At 33.7% G+C, this 22,294-nt stretch overlaps 1 protein-coding gene across 2 annotated transcripts in view; it reads right to left on the bottom strand.

Annotated features, from left to right (window-relative positions):
* The window catches only part of MED27 (mediator complex subunit 27), a 271,270-nt gene that overhangs the window by 79,829 nt on the left and 169,147 nt on the right, over positions 1-22,294 (bottom strand). For both annotated transcript variants that reach the window (XM_074210857.1, XM_074210856.1), the window contains exon 4: positions 12,817-12,910. In XM_074210857.1, the coding sequence (XP_074066958.1) occupies positions 12,817-12,910 (94 nt within the window). The remainder of the gene's footprint in view (positions 1-12,816; positions 12,911-22,294) is intronic.

Below are 22,294 nucleotides of genomic sequence, written 5' to 3'. Positions count from 1 at the left end.
GTTGGACAAATCAACAACAACAACAACAACAAATCTACCCTTAAACATCTGATTTTTATCAGGGCTAGTTGTAAAGGTCTGTAGAATAAGAATTTTAAAGTTAACAATGAATAAAATTTCTCAATATTTTTGGAATTTTGAATTGAAATTTGAAATTTGAACAGAACCAGATGAGAACCAGAAGACCTAAGCAACTATAGATGATAATTACCTACATATAGCCTTGGCTAAATCCTTTAATCTCTTGGGCTTTAGTTTCCTTGTCTGTAAATGATAGAGTTTTAGAGGTTCTTTACAGCTATGCAGCTATGAATCTATAATTATAAAAACATATTTAAATTCCTTAAATTAGCCAGGTCATTAACTCAAGAAAACATATAAAGAATATTAGGTAAATTGTGTAGCATTATAATTGGATTAATTACTGATCTAAAGAAAAACTAAAGAAGGCTGTATCATTTGCCATTAAGTCCCAAGAACATATTCATCATCTTTATGATAACCAAATATAACAAATAAATGAAAGGAACCACACAATAAATTCATGCATAAGTCTAGTTTTAGAGGGGGAAAAAAAAATCTCTGCAGATGAAGTTGCAAATTTTTTTTTGTTTGAAAACAAAAAGAATGTAATAACCCAATGCAGTAACTCCTCACGTGCCAGAAAACTCAAAGACAGTTTCATTGACCATGTGCTAGGTTCTCAGAAACTGCTACCTTATAGTTTCCTTTAGATAGCCTCTATTTTTCAGTGTTATCTCTCACATACTGCATTTATCTGTGAGCTGCCGTAAATTTTTTTGGAAGTAAAAAACAGGCTTATTCATTCAACAAACATTTATTGCAAGGTACCAGAAAGAGATAGAAAAAATACACCTCAAATTCAAGTAATAATATTAACACAAAGTTTAGCAGATAACAAATGATTCTACACAGGAAGGAATTAGAACCCTAAGAGATAGATATGGAAGTTATGTCAGGGGCATAGAACAAAGGTAGGAAGCTCCTCCAGAGAACAATGTAAAAATAATTGGTAAGGGTACTGAGAGGCAAGGCCAAAGTCTACAATTATGAGTCATAACATGATTATCTGTTCTTTGCAAGGAATGTAAATTGACTATAAGCCTGTAGATTGATTTCTTCCCACTACTTTATATAGTAATACTTGCTGGAATCAGAGATCTAAGTCTGAAATTAGCCTCTATCCTATAAACCCTAAAGAAAAACATGCTTGCAGATAGATAAAATAAAATAATGTACAGAAATATAAGCAACTTAACTGTTCTATCTACTTTGAAAAGTTTAGAAAAGTTAAAATGAGATAATAGATAATAAAGTGGTTTTACAAATACATTATACAAAAGTATGGTATTTTAATTTTTATAGGTCAGTTTGAATGCTGAAGAGGTTTTAAGCTAGTTTATATGTAGATAACTGAATTTGCTTAAGGATTTTCTCTTCTGCAAATCAAATGTTATACAATTTCATAAATAAAGAGGTTTATTTTTAAAAAATAAGGTAATGGAGGTTGAAGGTCCAGGATTTTAATTTTTCATTCTCTTCTAAAATATATCACTCTAATCAATAAATCATCAAAAATTGAAGATTCAAATTTTAATGTTGACATAAACCAGTTTATTTCAACCTTTAACTCAGTTACTTTCTTAAAATACTTGATAAGTGGATAATAGCTAATCAATTAACAAACCAAATAGTCACATAATTAAAGTTGTTTTGGATAAATGAACTTGTACTTTCAAAGAATAAAAAATAGAACGTAACTATATTAACTAATTAATTTATAAATCCTTTGAAAGCTTTGAAATAGGCTAACTGAACTAGATAAGACATGAACATATATGCTTAAAGATGTTATTAAAAGTTCACATGAGTCCACATTGGCTAAGATTTGAGGCGTATATACAAGCTATATTTCCCCCCCTCATAAATGGCTACACAAGGTTCACAAAGTGATCAAACTAACTTAAGCCAATTATAACCAATCAGTGTTTGTACCAATCAGTACAAGATGTTCCATTTATTTAGGAAACAAATTTTAGGTCTTTTTGGTACAATAAAGAAATAACTTATCATTCTAGCCTGCTTTTCATATTTTAAATATTGTTTTTATATCTTTTAAAAAATTTTGCTATCATACCCAATCAATATATCGGAAAAGTCCAAAAAGAGGTTCAAGGTTGAACATCTGAGGATCTCCCACTTCAACAAAGGGATGGATTGAGACTCTCCTCAAATCTCTTCTTTTAAGTCATGATTGTTCTCTATGACTTTGAAATATCCACTTTTGATTTTCTTGCACATGTGATTTTTTTTTTTGCTTTTGTCACTGTATAAATTGTTTTCTTGGTTTTTGCTTACTTGACTCTATATCAGTGTATATACATCTTTCCATGTATTATTATTCACATTCATCATTTCTTATAGCACTGTAAATTTCACTATATTTATGTACAGTTGATATTGCTGTAACATGAATTTGTTCAAATATCATGGACATATTAGGATGTAATTTGTGCATAAACCAATTTCATGTTTGTTTATGCATAATTTTGTCTGCATGTGTAGACAACTAGAGAATATAAGCCACACCTCTCCTTGTCTGGTGCTACAAATTTCGAACAGATTTCACCCATACCTCCTTTCATCTCTTCACAATAACTCAAAAGCTCTAACACTTTTCAATATCCATGTCCACAAGAAAACACCAGATCTTTTTCAAGAATAGCATATGTACAGTATATTTTGTTACTACAGGAACTGTGGATAGAGCAGGGCTAGTCCTCACCCTTTACTATCCTCCCACACCACTCACCCAGATTCCATCACTAGTTATTATATAGTATTTATGTATTAACAATTTAACATGTGTACAGTTGTGTTACCAATTTCATTAGGCTACTATCTTTTATTTTTTAATGTGCTGTATTCATCATGCCATTTTTCCCGTTAAGTTCTGTGCTTTTCAATTTTGTTATTCTGCATAGTACAGTGATTTTTAAGAAAACAAATTATATTATAGTGAAATTGATTATCGCAATTTATTTAACCATTCCCCTATCACTGGATATTTACTTTGTTTCGAATTATTTACTATCACAAAAAATGCTGCTATAAATATTTTGGTGTTAATAGAATCTTCTTATCAAAGTCTTTCTTGGGGGATAAGCTCAGAAATGAAATCTCTAGGTCAAAGAATATGGATGTTTCAGTTACTTTATATGCATAATTACAAGTTGTACCAATTTATAGTTCCCTAAATGTGTGCTCATTTTCCCACAATTTCTCAACATTGAGTAACATCATTTTTGCCAATTTTCAATCAAATTTATCTATTTTATTTATTATAATTGTCACTATCCCAAGTTTGATAAAGAATACATCCCCTAAAAGGTTTATAATCTGCTTCTCTTCTAATTTTTTTATATTATGATCTCTAATATTAAGATTACATACCTACTTAGAATGTGGAACATACTGAAGTATTGGTCTAAGTCTAATTTCTGCCAGACTGGTTTCTTGTTTTCCCAGACTCTTATTTGTATTAATAAAACATGGGAGTTCTTTCCAAAGTAATTTTTTTTTCTAATTTATGGTCAATGAGCTATTGAGTTTCATTGTTTCTGATTTTGTCTAATTTAGTCCATTCCATTGATGTACTTCTTGGTTTTAAGCAGTACCAGACAATTTTGATGACTACTGCTTTATAATACAGTTAGGGGTCTGAAATGCTATTCCTACTCATCTCTTCCTCTTTTCATTATTTCCCTTGCTATTCTCTATCTTTTCTTTTTTTTCAAATGAAATATGCTATCATTTTGTTAAGTTCCATAGTTTCTCTTTGATAATTTGATTAATATAGCATTAAAAATGCAAATTAATTTTTTTTTATCACTGAGATAGCCCAGCAATGAGTACTGGTTAATTCTTTAGTTATTTTAGTTGTTTATTTTCTTTTTGTAAATTGTTTTTTTGAATTTTACAATTTGTCCCCCAATTTCACTTCCCTTCCCCCACCTCCCACAAAAGGCAGTCTGATAGTCTTTACATTGTTTCCATGCTATACAATAATCAAAATTGAATGTGTTGAGAGAAATCATATCCTTAAGGAAAAAAATAAAATATAAGAGATAGCAAAATTACATAATAAGATACCTTATTAAAAAGATTAAAGGTAATAGTCTTTGGTCTTTGTCCAAAATCCACAATTCCCCCTTTGGATACAGATGGTATTCTCCATTGCTGATACCCCCAAATTGTCCTTAATTGTTGCACTGATGAACTGAGCAAGTCCATTAAGATTGATCATGCACCCCATGTTGCTGTTAGGGTATACAATGTTCTTCTGGTTCATTTACAATTCTTTGCCACCACAAACTGGGCTGCTATGAATATTTTTGTACAGGTGATGATGCTTTTACACATTTTCATCATCTCTTCAGAGTACAGATCTTGTATTGCTGGATCAAGGGTAGGCACATTTTCATTGCCCTTTGGACACAATACCAGATTGCTCTCCAGAAAGGTTGGATGAGTTCACAGCTCTACCAACAATGCATTATAGTTCCAGATTTCCCACATCCCTTACAGCATTGATCTTTTTTGGTCATATTGGCCAGTCTGAGAAGTGTGAAGTGGTATCCCAGAGATGCTTTAATTTGCATTTCTCTAATCAGTAATGATTTGGAACAATTTTTCATATGACTATGGTTTGCTCTGAATTCCTCATTTGTATATTGCCTTTGCATATCCTTTGGCCATTTGCAAATTGGGGAAATGGCTTGTTTTTTAGTAAATTTGACTCAGTTCTCTATATATTTAAGAAATGAGTCCTTTGTCAGAAATACTAGTTGTAAAAACTGTTTCCCAATTTACTACATTTCTTTTGATCTTGGTTACAGTGGTTTGGTCTGTGCAAAAGCTTTTTAATTTAATGTAATCAAAATTATCTAGTTTGTTAAAAAAACAATGATGTTCACCATCTCTTCCTTGGTCATAAAATGCTCCCCTTTCCATAAATCTGACAGGTAAACTATTCCTTGATCTCCTAGTTGGCTTATAATATTGTGTTTTATGTCTAAATCCTGTACCCATTTTGATCTTATCTTGGTATAGAGTATAAAATGTTGGTCTAATCCAAAGTTCTGCCATAGTAACTTCCAATTTTCCCAACAGTTTTTATTGAAGAGAAAGTTTTTATCCCAGAAGCTGGACTCTTGGGGTTTATCAAGCAGTAGATTACTATAATCATTTCCTTCTATCTCTTTTTCAACTGATCCATCACTCTATTTCTTAGCCAATAGCAAATAGTTTTGATGACTGATGCTTTATAATATAATTTTAGGTCTGGCAGGGCTAAGCCACCTTGTTTTGCAATTTTTTTTCATTAAATCTCTGGAAATTCTTGACTTCTTATTTCTCTATATGAATTTACTTATAATTTTTTCTAACTCAAAGTAATTTTTTGGAATTTTATTGGTAGGACACTAAACAAGTAGTTTAATTTTGGTAGAATTGTCATTTTTATTATATTAGCTCGGCCTGTCCATGAGCAGCTGATATTAGCCCAGTTATTTAAATCTGATTTTATTTGTGTGAGGACTGTTTTGTAGTTGTTTTCATAGAGTTTTTGAATCTGCCTTGGCAAGTAGACTCCCAAGTATTTTATATTGTCTGAAGTTACTTTGAATGGGATTTCTCTTTCTAGCTCTTGCTGCTGTATCTTGCTAGTAATATATAGAAATGCTGAGGATTTATGAGGGTTTATTTATCCTGCAACTTTGCTAAAGTTGCTAAATGTTTCCAGTAGATTTTTAGATGATATTTTAGGATTCTCTAGGTATACCATCATGTCATCTAAAAAGAGTGAGAGTTTTTTTTCTTCCTTCCCGATTCTAATTCCTTTGATTTCTTTTTCTTCTCTTATTGCTAAAACTAACATTTCTAACACAACACTGAATATTTGTGGTCATAATGGGTATCCTTGTTTCACCCCTGATCTTACTGGGAATGCCCCTAGCTTATCCCCATTGCATATAATGCTTGTTGATGGTTTCACCTCACCCTTTTTTTGAGCAGGTCTTTTGTAGATGATTTTATTTCCTTTTCTGAGACTGAATTATTTAAGATCTCTATATGATCTGCTAGTAGTTTGGCTATTTACATTTTCAAGGGTATTTCCCCTTAGTGTTCTCAGTTTGTTAGAAGCTAAAATACGTTTGTGATTTTTTTAATCACCTACATTTTATAATTTTCCTCTCAGTTAACAAAAAATTATCTTATCTTTCTCCTATCCCTTCACTACAACAAATTGTGAGATTTTGCATTTTCATTCAATCTGTCAGTCTTTTCAATTTTATTGGATAGTTTAGTCCATTCAGAACACATTATTCCATTCCCTCCTGAGTTTTCTGGTGGGTGAAGAAATCTTACGTTATATAATTCCCTTTCATTTATATTTGAAGGTATTTTTCTTGGTAACTTACAGAATTTTTTATTTCTCAATGGGATTGTTTTATCAGTCACTATGGGTCTTAAAAGTTGGTAGCCTCAGGATTTATTTTTTTTTCTTTTCCTAGAAGTGATCTACAGATTCTTTCAAATGACACTTTCTTTTCTGTGAATTTTCTTTTATTATTTCTTACATTATGATGTTCAGATTGTCATGTTCTTCAGGGAAAATCTATAATCTTTAAGTTGTCTATATGCAGCCTATTTTCAAGATCAACATATTTTGTTTATATAGAGAACATTTTTTTTAATCATTGCTTTCTGTTCCCTTTCATTTAGATTGTCAATCATTTCCATCAGTTACTCTTCTTGTGTTTCTTTGGTGAGAACTGCAACTATGGATTTGAGTTTTTTATTCTGTCAATTATTTCTGCCTTGCAGCCATAATTTCTGCTATCACAATTTTTACTCTTTTAAAAACTATTCAGGAATAGTGTGCTATGATTCCACATACTCTATAATATTCACAAGGTTCTCTGCCTCATTAAATACTGAATAATTTTTCTTTGTTTTGTGGTGTTTATTCAAAGATGCCTCTTTCTAGATCCAGAGACAATATTCTTCTGGAATTGTTTTCCCTATTGATTCATCTGCTAATTCTCTAAGTCTTTGACTTTTCTTCCTTCTGTGATAAGATTATTTGTTTTTTTCCTTATTTTGCTCTTTTGCTCACTTTCTGACTCTCTCCCCTCTAAAGGCAGTTACCTTCCAGATGGGATCCCAAAATTAGTTTCTCCTATACTAGGCAATTTGTGGTCTACCATTCTAGATCTCTGCCCCCAGTAATTTCTTGGGGAACTTTCTTTCCAGCTCAGTGGAGAGTCTCCCAGTCTCATACATATAGGTCCTTCCTCATTTTCCAGCTTAGGTGCAGCTCAGTTGCAGTACAGAATGATGCCACAGGGTTATGAAGTTAAGCTTAAGCAAACTTGAATATCAAAGGTATTGAGAAGTATGTGTATGAATCCCATATACATAGGGTAGAGAGTTGAGTTCTTTTAAAACTGCAGACATCTGCTTGCCTGGTCTCTATTTCTCTGCTCTCCAACAGAGTTTCAGAGTGGTGCAAGGCTATCATGTAGCTATCACAGTCTAAGAAAACTGCTACTATTTGGAGTTTGGATCTCTGAAGCACTGGATGGAGGGAGGGAGAGTTAAGAGGTGAAGCTGAAGTCTCTTGTGCAATCCTGTTGCCTGGAATATGGTATGCAATAGGGAAGGTGATGCTGAGTGGAGTGTTCATTAGGGATTGGGGAATATTTGCCTTCTATGCTGTTACTCCATCAGGTTTTAACCTTATTTGGGAATTTGGTATACTAAATTGTGGAGACAGATAAAATAGCTCTATCTTTGGCACATAATTTCTATTTTGATTTGAGAAGTCCTAAGGAACAGAGATAATGTCATGTCCTCCATTCTGCTGGTCACAAAACCACACTTTACATCTAATGTGGATGAATTGCTATCTTAATCACACTATAGACTTATGATACAAAATCTCACACTTTAGAAGTTTGGGGCATAATTTCATTAGGAGGATAGACTAACATACTGTTTCTTTCTATGAGTCTATGCACATTTGGTTTATTTACTTGTTTCTTAGTCAAATATGGGTACTGGACTTATTTGAAGAATTCTTTATTGATTCAGCAGACTCAATACCCAACCTAATAGAGTTAGATGAGAAGCTCTGGGGTTGGTTTTCCACTGTGAGGACTTAGGGAATTGACCTTTTATTAGTCTGTGGCAATCATATTTGGTGTATAAACAGACCTTCTCTTTCTTACATACCCTCTCTTTCTTCTCTCATGACCCTAATTCTGCCTCATCTCTATCCACAATGTAATGAGATTTTTTAATTATTCAGATGCTTAGGGAAATAGCTTATCACAAATTATAACAATTCCCAAACTGGACAAATTACCTCAGTATTTACACTGTTTACAGTTTGCTGGCAGAGATTCCTTGGTGAGGGAAGAACTGGCTGAAAAGAAATTAAACAAAACTGTCCTTGCTCACTGACTATTCTAGAGTTACAATTATTTTGTTTGTTCTTGTAAGCAGGTAAACCCACCCACCCATGGAGCCACGAGAACTATAATAGCAGTAAATTCAAGGGAAACTTATAAACAATACATTTAGGCTACATAATGTTCTCCAAATGTATATGGTGACTTCTATGGGCATTCAGATGGCTATCTCAGCATTCCACCCTCGTGCATTTCAGGAAAGTATTAGATTCCCTTTCCAATTTAGATATTATTAATACCCTCAAAATAAACAGAATACTCACTTTTCTTCACATTGCCTCACTGCCCTTTCTCCACCAACCCCACTTTCAAAAACTATTCAGAGATTGATGATTGGATTTCATGTGACTGAAGTTTGTCTGTTCCAAGGATGGAAGAGACCTACATGAAATTATACTTGAATCTGTGTGATCTTGGCTTAACCCCATTACCTTAAATAAATAAAATAAAAACCCCACAACCTTTATCATCCTATTTAACTCATTTGATTAAAAATTATTAGTTTCTTAATTGTCTTCAATAGTAATCTAATTTTGACTTGATAAGGTCCTTCGGCTTTATTTCTAAGTCTTAAGAGAGCAAGGTGATGTTAGAGGTAAGAGTTAGTGAACAGATTTAAAGTACATCTCCTTCTCTGTGGGGAAGAGCCATAAGCCTCAGAGAAAGATGTGTGGTAATAAAAATGAACTGAGAGGTAGATCTAAGAACAATGAGATCATTCCATAAATCTCAATCATCATATTAGTTTGGTTTTAGTAATTATAGACTATGTTTCAGGAAAACTAATGATGTTAAAGAACCAGCCAAGGAAAAAGGTTGAACTTCTAAAGGTTCAGAGAAAGGCAGAAATGCTAAAAGAACTGATCCTTGAGACAATCAGGAGAACTATAAAGTAGTCTATATGTTAAGGGGATAGGGAGTCTACACTCAAAGAAAAGAATAGAATCAGTTCCAAAGGGAATTTAGAATCCTCCCATAAATTAAAAAAAAAAAACCCACCCAAACTGAATGGAGCCAACCCAGACAAACCTGTAGTAGAAGAATGGAAATGGGCATTGGGTGATCCCATTTCAGTCAATCCAATTCACAGCTGGATTTTATCTTCTAAAATAAAAATTGTTTTCAGTAAAGCCATTTCTTCCTTGCATTTCACTTCCCACACAAGAGGATTGACTTAAGATGTGAGGTTAAGTCTAAAAAAAAGGTCAGTCAAGGAATTCACAGACAGGTTTGGCTCCACTGAGATTTCCATGAAGACAAAAGATGCTTCCTAGAGCTTCTAGAATTCAATTTACTTTCCTCTTTTGTGAATTTAACTTCAATTTCCCTGTACTAAAGACACAATAATTAGAAATCAAGCTAATTTTTTGGAGAATATTTTAGGTTTTATTTTTTGCATTTGCAATCCATCTGAATTTTTGAAACTAGAGTTAGAAATCATTTATGCCACTCCTAGTAGCAAAGAATATCTAATGACAGTTCTTCTCAGAAGTCAGTTCAACTTGCCTCTGTCTTTATTCTTTAAACAATACAAGAGAACATTATACTAAAAGTTCTCTTTGGTAGTAACTCATATTACCAATAACCTTACCTATAAATAGTAACAACTTCATCTAGATCCCTGTGTCAATAGATGGAGGTGACCAGTTAGAAGCAGTCAATCATCCTTGGGTATAAAATTACAAATACAATGTACATGTAAAATGAGTTCTACCCTTGAGTAAAGCCCCAAAGCACTCTTACTGGTCTATTAAAACAGAAGCTCCCTGTGAAAATTGATGTGGCTGATGGGTCACAGTGATATAAAAAGCCTGTGTTCTCAGGTGGAAGTAACTCTAATATCTTGGACCTGTTTATCGATAATGTAGCCTTCATTGCTTATTTACTCCAGTGCCAAATTCCTACCTTCATCATGAAACATAAGTTAAATGACCCAGAGAGAATTTGAACAAACCTCTCACTGAAGATGCTTTCATTTCTATGTTCATTAACTTCTCTGGTCACTGCAGGTGTGCTAGATACAGAATTGATATTTCAGGATTCTAGTCTACAGGTTCTTAAATGTATGTAAGACAATCTATATGTTTAACCAAGGAAGGCAGTGGTAAACATTCATGTGCAAAAGCATCTTATATTAAAATGATTTCTTTTCCTAAAAATGAAAACTATTATTTTATTCCCTTAGTTTTTAAAGAATACTCTGAAATATAAAAAGCAACTTCTATTACTCAGAAAAGCACTGCAAAGACAGTTGCAATCAAGTATAATAAATTAACCTTTGTAAACCTTAAAATGTTATATGGAATTTGATGTTCTTGTCATTCCCAACTCAGATTTCCCACTGACCCCCAGTTTCATTTAAACAAACAAAAATATAGTTAATAATCTCTCATTAAGATACACTCAATTGTGTAAGCAAATTGCCTTGTATAGATAATCTGACTAGGTGAGTGATTATTTGTTAGACTGCACAAAAATGAAATACTAGACCCAGACAAAGCACTCACCCCAGCTTCTAAACAAATGGTAGCAATTTAGACTGGAAAGGAAAGAACACAGTATTTTAACTCCTTATCACATTGATATCTCATCAAAAACAGCTGCTCTTAATAAACTTCATTTCCTTTGAAATGTAGAATCTTTTCAAAAACTGGCTTCACTTAATTGTTCTCTAAGAGTATTATTAAAAACAAACACTTAGAAATGCTTTTCATCCTTGAAGTGCTCCATAACTACCTAATTAATAATCTAATTGAATTTCTACAAGCATTTTCAAAGCATAATGACCTTTGTGAATCTGTACATATGATAAAGAGGCAACAACCGAATTCCACATTTTATGAACTGACAAGAAAAAGATAAAAGAAAATGAGACCAGGGTGGCTAGGTGGCCACCGTGGATAAAGCACTGGCCCTGGAGTCAGGAGTACCTGGGTTCAAATCCGGTCTCAGACACTTAATAATTACCTAGCCGTGTGGCCTTGGGCAAGCTACTTTAAACCTATTTGCCTTGAAAAAAAAAAAAGAAAAAAGAAAATGAGACCTACTAAGGTCAACATGACTGGTGCTAACCAGCAAACAAGAAAAATGGATTAATTAGAAACATTAGAATCTCTGGTTATAAGGTTGTTACACTTTCTAACTTTATTTTATAAAGATATTTTCAATAACAACACCACGTCTTCATTCATATATATATATATATAAAGTTATAATTTACAACAATGTTCAGTGGTTTAACATTTTTGCTTTTTACAGACTTAAAACCACAGATTTTTTTTTTTTTTAGGTTTTTGCAAGGCAAATGGGGTTAACTGGCTTGCCCAAGGCCACACGGCTAGGTAATTATTAAGTGTCTGAGACCGGATTTGAACTCAGGTAGGTACTCCTGACTCCAGGGCTGGTGCTTTATTTACTGTGCCACCTAGCTGCCCCAAAACCACAGAATTTTAGGAAACAAAACCATTCTATTCTAACCCTTTCACTTTATGAAGGCACAAAATAAGGCCCAACGAATTATCACAACTTGTCTAAGGTTTATAGTGGAGGTGGAATTAGGATAATGACCTTCGAACTTCCAGTGTCATAATCTTTCTACCACAATACACTGAATCTTAGGATAAGATACCAGAACATCAATAAAATCTGTCCCTGAGGTTCCTACCATGAGACTTCATTATAGGGAAGAAGATTTTATAAAGAGGTACTTTCTTTTGATAATTTAATAACCAAACTCTTTGGATGAGGTCTACTTTTTTAAAACAAATTTTTAATGATGATTTGTCTTTAACCTCGCCTAAATTTCCTCCTATATACTTTCCTTATCCTTCCTCCCACAGGTCATGTATCTCATAAAACAAGGATTATTTTTAAGAAAAATATTCATCAAAGTCAATTAATACATTTTAAAAAATCTGAAAACATGAATTATTTCATATCTGGGGGCCTTCCACTTCTACAAAGAAGGAGGAGGAGATTACTTCTCATAGATAAGGTCTACTTATAAAGTCTCTTTTAACTCTAAAAGTGATTTGAATGACACAATAAAAAGTTATACAGCATTTACCACTGTTGACATTAGGAAATTCTATTTTCTTTCTTAGAGACAGAGAGCTACCATTAAAAAGAGACACACTGCTATTTATCCAATTAAGGCCTAATTTAAATCAATAAGAGCCTAATATTCAGGTCTAGAAAATTAATTTCTTAATCAATTTTTCCTCTATAATTCCCTTTCACTTGACCAAATGAATCTTACCAATAGCATTGCAGATGTTCCATTGGGTCTGGACAAATGAATAGACATTTCAGGGAACATCCTATCAATGCGGCTGATCACATCATCAACATACCTAAGTAGAAAAAAAAGGGCAGATATAAATTACAGCAATATTCCAAGTAATGACAATCAACAAATTGCTAAGGATTTCTTTACATCACTCAATTTTTTTTGAGGGGAATGATTTTAAGTTACCATTAAGTACTATCTTATGCTTTGAAAACCTTTGCTTATTGAAGATACCAGGTTCAGGTAAATATTATGTGGGCAGATAATTCATAATAGCAAGTGAAAAATGAACCAACACAATCTATATAATAATTTCACTACTGGGGGACCTCTCTCTGAGGCTCACAATAAAGAAGTTGATTCTATAACAAGTATAGCATTTTCTCTGACTGAGATGTTTTCAGTATGAGATCCTGTGATGGTATATTCCCATCTTGAAATGCCCACTGTAGGCGGAGAAAATATATTACCTCATGATAATGGGATATTATAAGACTGGATATGATACATAAACAAAATGGCTTACTAAAAATTAGAGACAAATGGAAAAGTGCTATATTTGGAGAAGCAATGAAACAATATAAAATCTAACAAAAAAATACTAGCCAAAAGACCTGCAATATCAATGAAAAATAAATATATAGTTGAATGCATTAAGAGACGTCTGGTATGTAAATCATAAAGTCTTTCTCTTTTAGCACAAATTAGAACTGTATCATAACACTATGCCTAATTTTCAATTCAATTAAGTAAGTGATTACCGACTTAATAAATTGCCAGGTATTGTTCTAGGAATCAGGGATACCAAAAAAAAAACCCCCCCAAAAACCCCACACCAATCCAAAAAACTCAACCTCAAAAACATTAATACTGTAAGGAAACCACACAAACACAAAGATGTGGATAAAAATATACATAAAGCTATGAGAATAATTTACGTAAAGCTGAGAGGAGTACTGACAATTAACTGGGAGGCAATTGAGAATTTCTCATATAGAAGTGGCACATGAACTGAGTCTTATGTAGAACTGGGGCAAGGAGAGACAATTCATGCAGAGCCCAGAGCAGATGAATTGTTGTACAAGGGGAAGAACAAATCGGTCAGTTTGACTGAAACACCGAATGAACGCATTAAGGAGATTGCTACGAAAGAAAGTCTGAAAACTGTCTGAGATCAGAATATAAAGGATTTTAAATGTCAAGCTTTGCTACAAATGTGGAATCTGGGTAAATGATAGAGAAGGGAGAGATTAGGGTTTGGGAATCTGCTGAAGCAATTTAGGTGAGTGTTAGGTGATGAGGCCTGAACTAGGGCACTGACTGCATGTGGAGAGAAAGACAGGAAGATGTGGTAGATTTTGTGGAAGTAGAACTGAGAAGATTTGGCAAATGACTGCACATAGGGGGAGAGGGAGGGGAAAGAATCAAAGGTGACTCCAAGATTGTGAACCTGGGTAATAAGAAACAGGCAAGTTCTGAAGAGAGAGAGAGAGAGAGAGAGAGTTTGGTTTTTACATGTTAAGAAGCAAAGAAAAAAAGAGAAAAAGTTCAAGAAGCTGATGGGTGTTTATTTGGAAGAAGAAAACTGGAGATGATCTCTTAACTATCTTTAGGGCAGTTGCTACAAAAAGAAAAGCCACTTATTGACATAAAAACCCAAACAAAGGGCAATCAGTTAAAAGAGAGAAGATAACTAGAAATAAAGAGTTTCATAAGAGTGAAGCTGATTAAACATCAAATGAGACTCAATAATGGTTCTGAATTTCCATTCTGGTGTTTTTTAAAAACAGGATAGACAACCATCTGTCTTGAATGGTTAAAGAAATGAACTGCCCAAAGCAATACACAACCTCCTGACATCCTTTACAGGTTTTTAAATTTTATTCCACAGCTTCAGCTTCAGCTCAAAAGGATACAAAAAAATGAGGGGAGGGGTCAGGGAACTAATGGAAAAAAGGGGAAAGAATGTTTCCTAGGATCATAGAATATGTATAACAAAGTCCTATTTTTTAAAAAAACAAGACAGCATGGCAACATTATGCATCAGTGTTACTTGAATCATTTCTGAATATCATAATTTTTTTCTTCTATGACTGTATGTGTGATTTAGATCAGGTTACTTTAGATTCAGTGGAAAAGAAAAATCAGCTGTCATATGCATGTGAATGGAGGTCATTGCTAACTATATGATAATGGGGGTGGGGAGAAGACAGTGTCTTCTGAACTGATCCTCAATCAATATAAATATCATAGCTTTGGAAGTCTAATGCAAATAAGCATGCCAAGCTTCAAAAGGACAGTAACTTGCCCTCCATTTCACCTTTCACCTTGGTAAGCTCCAAATGCTTTTCTTTAATGGTTTTTCCATTAAAGAAAACTGAGGCACAGGTAACTGAAGTTATTATCTCAGGTCAAAAAAACAAAACAAAACAAAATAAAAAACAAAAAACAAAAAAGCTAGGAGGATTCCAGGACTTTAAGCAGTTGATTGTGCTTTCAAAAAGATCCAGTTTTTAAGTCAGTGAATACCCTACAGTGTCTGAAGAAAAAAGGTCAAAATACTGTACAGTCTAATCTCTGTACCTTATCTTGGGAGCTAGAGGACAAGTAAATGGAAAATATGTGCCCAGGAAGCAGGAAGGAAGTAAAGGCAGAACAGCATATGAAAGATGAAGTAGAGGGCAAGAGTGCAAGGGGTAGGGAGGAGAATCTAGGTTATCAGAAGAACCCAGAACAGACTATTAAAATGTTATTGAGCAAAAGTTTTTCTTTAAGAAGAAAAAGGGAATGCTTTTTTATTCACGTGTCTGATATGAGGAAGATGTCAGATGTAAAAGGTAATTTATGTTATATTTGCCGAGTAGAAAAAGGAAGAAACTGAGGAGCATCTTTACTAAGGAAAACAATGTTTTTATTCTCAGGACAAAACCAAAACATTTTCCTTTAAAAAATGCATCAAAACCTCTTGAATTTAGTATCACAGCTAGACAGAATAGACAGAAAAAGGGAAAGCTCAGAACTTTGAATTCAAAATCCAGAGGGAACTGCTACTTTTTCTTTTGCACTCTGTCATACTGCCTCTCTGGTGGTTACTTTTCAGAATGATGTTCTCTAGAGCAGTAGAGACTGCTAGAAATACCTGAATGATATCTGAAAACAGCTTTGCTATGAGTAAGCATTCATTTAGCAAAATCTGGACCAGCTTTATTTGCAGGCCTGGGAACAGGTAAGAACACAGTGCTCTACTCCTACACTTCTGCCATATGTTGTACTCCACTCTATAGCAGAATTGAATTACTTTCATTTTTACCTTTTGGATACAGGCAAACAAGCAGGAACACAGCAGTGATAACTAGTTTACACTTGGGCGGACGCAGTGCTGAAAGACATTAATTTAGTGCCAAATTGAGTGGTGAGTCATAATTTGCACATATCTGTCAACCTGTTAACACAGTAATAACTTGGAAACATTACAGTTCCTATTTACATTGCAGAAGGTATAACGCTTTATGTGATAATCCAAGTTTAAAAATGGAGAGATGTTTGGTTCTGATTTGAACCCAATCGGAACCTAAATATTTTTTATCTTTCAATAGAAAAAAATTGACTATTATGCAGAATAGGCTTTTCTCTTGCTATATTATTTATTAACTTTCCCTCATCACCACTGTCTTTCTTCAGACAGATTTGTTGATTCAAACTAAGCCTCATTTTCAAAAGGCTTTCTCTTGAGAGTACAGATTCTCCAACTTCATTCCTCCAAGAACATGTTGACTAAATTCACTGGGTTCAGTTTTTAATTGTATTCCATGCAGTACATCATTTATCTCAGGTAAAACACGAAACAGTTTCTCTCCAAGTCTCCACTAAAGAACCTGCTCAAGGCCAAATATCAGGGCCTAGTTCTCAATCTGACAACCAAAAGCTGTTTTCAGAATGCTTCCTGATCTTCATTCATCCAACAATGAAAGCCCATCATGAGAGTTCTATCACAACTGTTTCTCCTTACTGAACTGTAGACCCAAAAAAGCCCTGGAAGATCATCTAACCCGACCCATCCAATTCTGGTGACCTTGTTCAATATAACATCTAGTCTCTGACTGTAAACCTCCAAAGTCAGGGAAAGACTTCTCAAAGCAATAAGGCACATTACTGCTCAAATACTAAAAATGTCTTCCTCATATTGAGCTAAAATTTTTTTTCTCTGTTGTTTGCACTTGTTGGTCTCAATTCAATCTTCTGTTCACAAGTTCATTCCCCTCCTCAAAATGACAAAATATTTGAGGAGAGTTATCATATCTCCTCTGAATCTTTTCTTCTTCAGGCTAAATATCCCCAGTTCCTTCAATTATTTTTTAAGACATAGTTCCAGAAACTTCATCACCCATGTCACCCTTCCTCTGGACCCAAATTTGAAAATACTACTCCTGATGTGGTTTGAATAGTACAGTGGGATCAGTACCTTCTTTGACCTGGATATTTACTATGGAGAGGCAGCATGGCATGGTATAAAACATATTGAACCAATAAAATCAGAAGCAATCTTGGTCTGAATCTTACTTCTGATATTTATTAACAATAGGCACATTAAGTTGCCTTGTCTGTAAAATGAGGTCAAATACCAGTAGCAACTACTTCAGAGGGCTTATTGTGAATAAGATAATGTATGTAAACTACTTTGTAAACCTTAAAATTATGTCAGTTATCATTATCATCAACACTAATGCACCCTAAGATTGTGTAATCTATTTATTTTATTTTTGGTGGGTAGCAGTATATATATAAGTTTGTGGTCAACTTAAACCCCAGGTCTTTTTTGACATGAATTACTTCCAAGTTGAGTTTTCCCAAACCTGTACTTTGACATACATCTTTCAAAAAGACTTTTCTTTTTTCCTCAAATTTACTCCCTGATTTCAGCTATTTTTATGGCCTTAGCAGTGGTCTAAAAGCAAATGATTCAGTTTTACTTTACCAAAAGCACATATCGCACTCTTCACAGGATCATTTCAGTTAGAGGTCTTGCCCACCAATTAATACTTAAAATGGCAAACATCAGGCTCCATCAGCTCTCCTTAGCTAACTAGTTAATGACAAAACTTAATAGCTAACATTAAATTACAATAAAACAATAAAAGACTAAGTCAAACAGTTACTTAGCAAGTGTGGTATGGTAGAAAAAGGACTAGAATTTGAGTAAGATAACCTGCACTTTTATCTATTACTTTAGTGACCTTGAGCAAGACATCTAACTTTTTCTTATCCTTGTTTTCTTCTGAATGGGGAGAATAGACTACATGATCTCTAAGGTTCTTTTTGAATTCTTAATCCTATGAATTAGAATACAGTATTTTTAAAAAATAAAATAATTTTAAATGATAGAAGTTCCTGTTGTATTAGCCCACAAAAGTCAGTATCAGTGGCAGCCAAACACCTCATGAAAATAGCCTACCTATCAAAAAGCAGGTTTGAAAGTCATATAAGCCTAATATGCATCTAAAAAAATTTTGTATCTGTTTTAGTATAAGCAAGAGCTTATAGCGTTATATTATTGACATAAAAAGTTTTTAAATGAATTAATGAACTAATTAATTCTGTTAATATACAAAGATGTGTGTTATCAAATTGTGATTAAAATGTCAAAATGACTGCAAAATGTAGAAGCTATTTTCAAAGATAAAAATCCTGCAAAAATTTAATATATAGCACCTATCAAAATTGAAAAAAAAATTATATGACATTAAAAGTATCAGCATTTTATGCTGGACAGATGGCTCAGTTTTCTAGAATCTGACCTGTGTGTGTATGTGTGTTTGTGTGACTGTCAACTGGATTTAATCCAGTGATCTTGTGTTAGTGTGATGCTTAGCAGTTAAGTAAGATTTAAATAGCATTTATCCCACACAGTGTGTAAGATACATGCTGTTCGTTTTCCCCACCCATACAAAATCCAAAAGTGAGGAATATATGTATTAATAGTCCACTTTACTGAAAAAGGACAATGCCCAGTATATGTCAAAAAAGGGAAACAATCACCTCATCCAAAAAAAAAATTTCAAGAATCTTCTCTACACCTGTTCATATTGTAGCATTTTTAACAATCTTTTTAAAGCAAGTGGAAACAGATGGGGTTTGTTTAACTATTCCACGAGTAACTGAAACCACAACTATCCCCTAGAATCATCATCCCAGATGTGTTGAAGAAGAGTATTACAAACTTGGGTCAACCTTGCTTACATTTCAGATTCTCCTTATCTATCTGTAGTTCTATGAGCATTCCACAAGACTTTTCCTAAGTCCTTTGTAAAAAAAAAAATTTAAATCATAATCTGAATAATATGAAATTATGAAGTCTATTTTTCATAGATATTATCCAATCAAAAGGATATGAATTTGCTTCTAGTTAACTAATTAATTCTATAACACATTAGTACAAATATATCAACTTGAGATTAAACTATGAAAACCATTATGAAATGCAGAAGCTAATGCCAAAGATACAAATCCTGCCAAACCTCAATTTTAAAACACCTATCAAAATGTAAAAAAAATTTTGTTTTGATATCAAGACTCAGTTTTTCATTGTTGGGGTATGAAGAGGGAGAGAGGGAAAGGGAGGGGGAGAGTGAGGGAGAGGGAGAGAGAAAAAGAAACACACAGAGAGAAAAAGACAGAACAAACAGCATGGTTCTAACCATTTCTGAGTACTGTCAATTTCAACATACTTGGGACTTCCTGAAATCCCAGGAATGTATGATGTTGTCCTAGGGCCTACCTTTTTTATAAAAAAAATCATCAGCTTCTAGTACAGTAATAGGAGAAAAAAATAATGAATCTTAAGCATCCCTCTGAATCAATTAGTAAACTTTTGTTAGGGGTCTAATAAATGCATTAGACAGTGAAACACAAACTTGGTGAGGAGTTTAATACATAAGCAGGCTCTCAGATTTGAGGTCACAGTGCACCTACCACATGCCAGGTATTATATTAAAGGTTTCAGAAATATTATCTCATTTGATTCTGACACCAGTGAAAGGTGAGTGCTGATTCACAATGGAAGAAACTGAGACAGAGACTACCTGGAGCCAAGTAGGGTCTTCCTGGCTATGGGCCCTGCATGCTAACCACTGTGTTATCTAGCTGCCAAGGAAATACACCAAGTAAATGAAAGTTTCCTCATACTCCAAGATGAGTTTCAAAAGTACAAGATTTCACAAAAAACAACATTTTATTCAAAAATAATTTTTCAGTTTAGAAACCAAACATTCATTCTCCCTTCCTATTGTGCCACACCTCCCCAACTTATTTCCTCACTCCACATGTCTCACTTATTCCATTAAGTCCACAGGTGCATCATACACCAAAAAACAGATGGGAAATACTGTCATACAAATTGAAAGTTATACAACCTTGTCACTAGCGCTATTTTATAAATCAACTTTTTTTGAACACCTACTACCATCAGCAGCTGCACAAAGTATTTATCAAGCATGTTAAGGCAAAGTACTATGTTAGGTGTTGAGAAGAGCTGGAAGCTAGATTGTAAAATCATTGGAGGCAGGGACTATTTGAGGAAACAAAAATATGTTGAATACCAAATAAGGAAATGATGGGTGAATAATATGAATACTGTTTTACATTTGTATAGTACCTCAGAGCTTTCAAAACACTTTCATATTCATTACCTCCTTTGGTTCCCATAATCACCCTGTAGGGAAGGTAGGGCAAAAGGAGCAGAGGAGGTTGTAGGATTGATTTAGGGCTGGAAATGACCTTTGATGCCATCTAGTCTAACCAGCTCATTTTATAGATGAGGAATATGAGGAAAACTGACTTACTTACAAGAAGTCACATCAGTTATAAGAATCAGAGGTAGAATTTGAATCATGTGATTCTTAATCCAATGATCTTTGTAATATAGGAAGAGAAACGTAATTTAATTGAGTCAAAGAGTACTCTATTTGACAATGCAGTGGCTACTAATACAACCAACTTTAAATTACCTAAATTTCTCTGCAGGGTTGCTGAGGTTTCATTTTTAAAATATTATTGTAAAACTATAAAAGAGAAATGGTGGAGTCAGTAATAAACACATGCTCTCTGAATGAGAAGACAATTGTATTTATACATATTTCTACATCTCTATTAATTTTCTGTTGCAAATTTATATAGGTGTTTTGCTGACCATTAGCTTTCCCTAAAAGTTTTCAAACAATTTGTTAAGCTCAGAGGGAAAAATACCATTTCATCCAACAACCATTTCCTCTGCAAGCCCTTACATCATACCAAAAGACCAAAAACAAACAAACAAAAAATCACCCATATTAAGCTTTTCACCAAAATCAATTAACAATAGTTATTAAAGCAGATATTTCTGCCAGATCTTATGAAATGACAGTGAACAGATAGTGAAGAATGTGCAAATGGTGACTCAACAATTCACACAATGAAAAAGTAACTCAACATTCAATTAAACAGCTGTCTGGGACTGACAATCCATGTTTGAACCTACAAGCCCTTTCCTAAATTCCAGCAGTCTTTCTTCCCTCTCCACCTGTTAAGAGTAGAGAACTGTGAAGCTATTAATATTTGGCATTTCCTGGCATCACTAAAATATAGACTCTTGGCTTTGGGGTACCAAGTTTGCCATAATGATACTGTGATAGAAAATGTTTCTTTTCCATTTGATTTTTAACATCCCAGAGTGAGCATATGACAGACTTCACAGAAACAGAAATAACAAGTTAAAAAATAAAATTGCTGCACACATTTTTTGAGTTTCTAATAATACATTCAGCAAATCCCAGCCATCTGAAAGAGTTAATATAATTTGGAAAGGGAAACATTTCAAGTCTTTGCTCTAGGTCAATTAGGTTAATGAGAACTAAGTCAGAAGAGCATTGGATTTAAAGCCTGAAGGGCCTTTAGAGGACATTTGGCTTGATCTTTCACTGTATAGGAGAGAAAACTGAGGTTCGATGAGGGTAAATACCTTATCCAATACCATGCAGACAGAAGAGAAGAGAGCAAGGTCACAGTGTGAACAGAACCTCACCCTTTACCTGATTTTGCTAGAAAAAGAAGTGAATGTTTCTAAGGCAGAGAATTTTATTTCACTGAAGATTCACACTCATGGCATTTTTTCTCCTTTATTTCTTCCCTCCAGATATTCTTGTAGTTCAGGAAGGTTATAAGTCAAAAATCAAAATAAATCCTTATCTAGAGATTACTTGTTCATCTTCATAGAATTCTCACCCACATTCAAATAATGGTAAATAACTTTCTAAAATGAAATAAAAACATATGCCCTAAGGAACAGAAAAGAAAAGCAAATTCCCAAGAATTCATCACAAGATCAAAAATAATCAGGAAAATAAACCCCAAGCCCTATAGTAAAAATATTTTTGCAACAAAGTAATTGCATTTCAGTCAGTCAAGAACTTCTCTG

The sequence above is a fragment of the Macrotis lagotis genome, chromosome 1 (assembly GCF_037893015.1).
Source record: "Macrotis lagotis isolate mMagLag1 chromosome 1, bilby.v1.9.chrom.fasta, whole genome shotgun sequence".
Classification (NCBI taxonomy): Eukaryota; Metazoa; Chordata; class Mammalia; order Peramelemorphia; family Peramelidae; genus Macrotis; species Macrotis lagotis.
The sequence above is the reverse complement of the archived record's forward strand: the minus strand, read 5'-3'. Positions and strand labels throughout refer to the sequence as shown.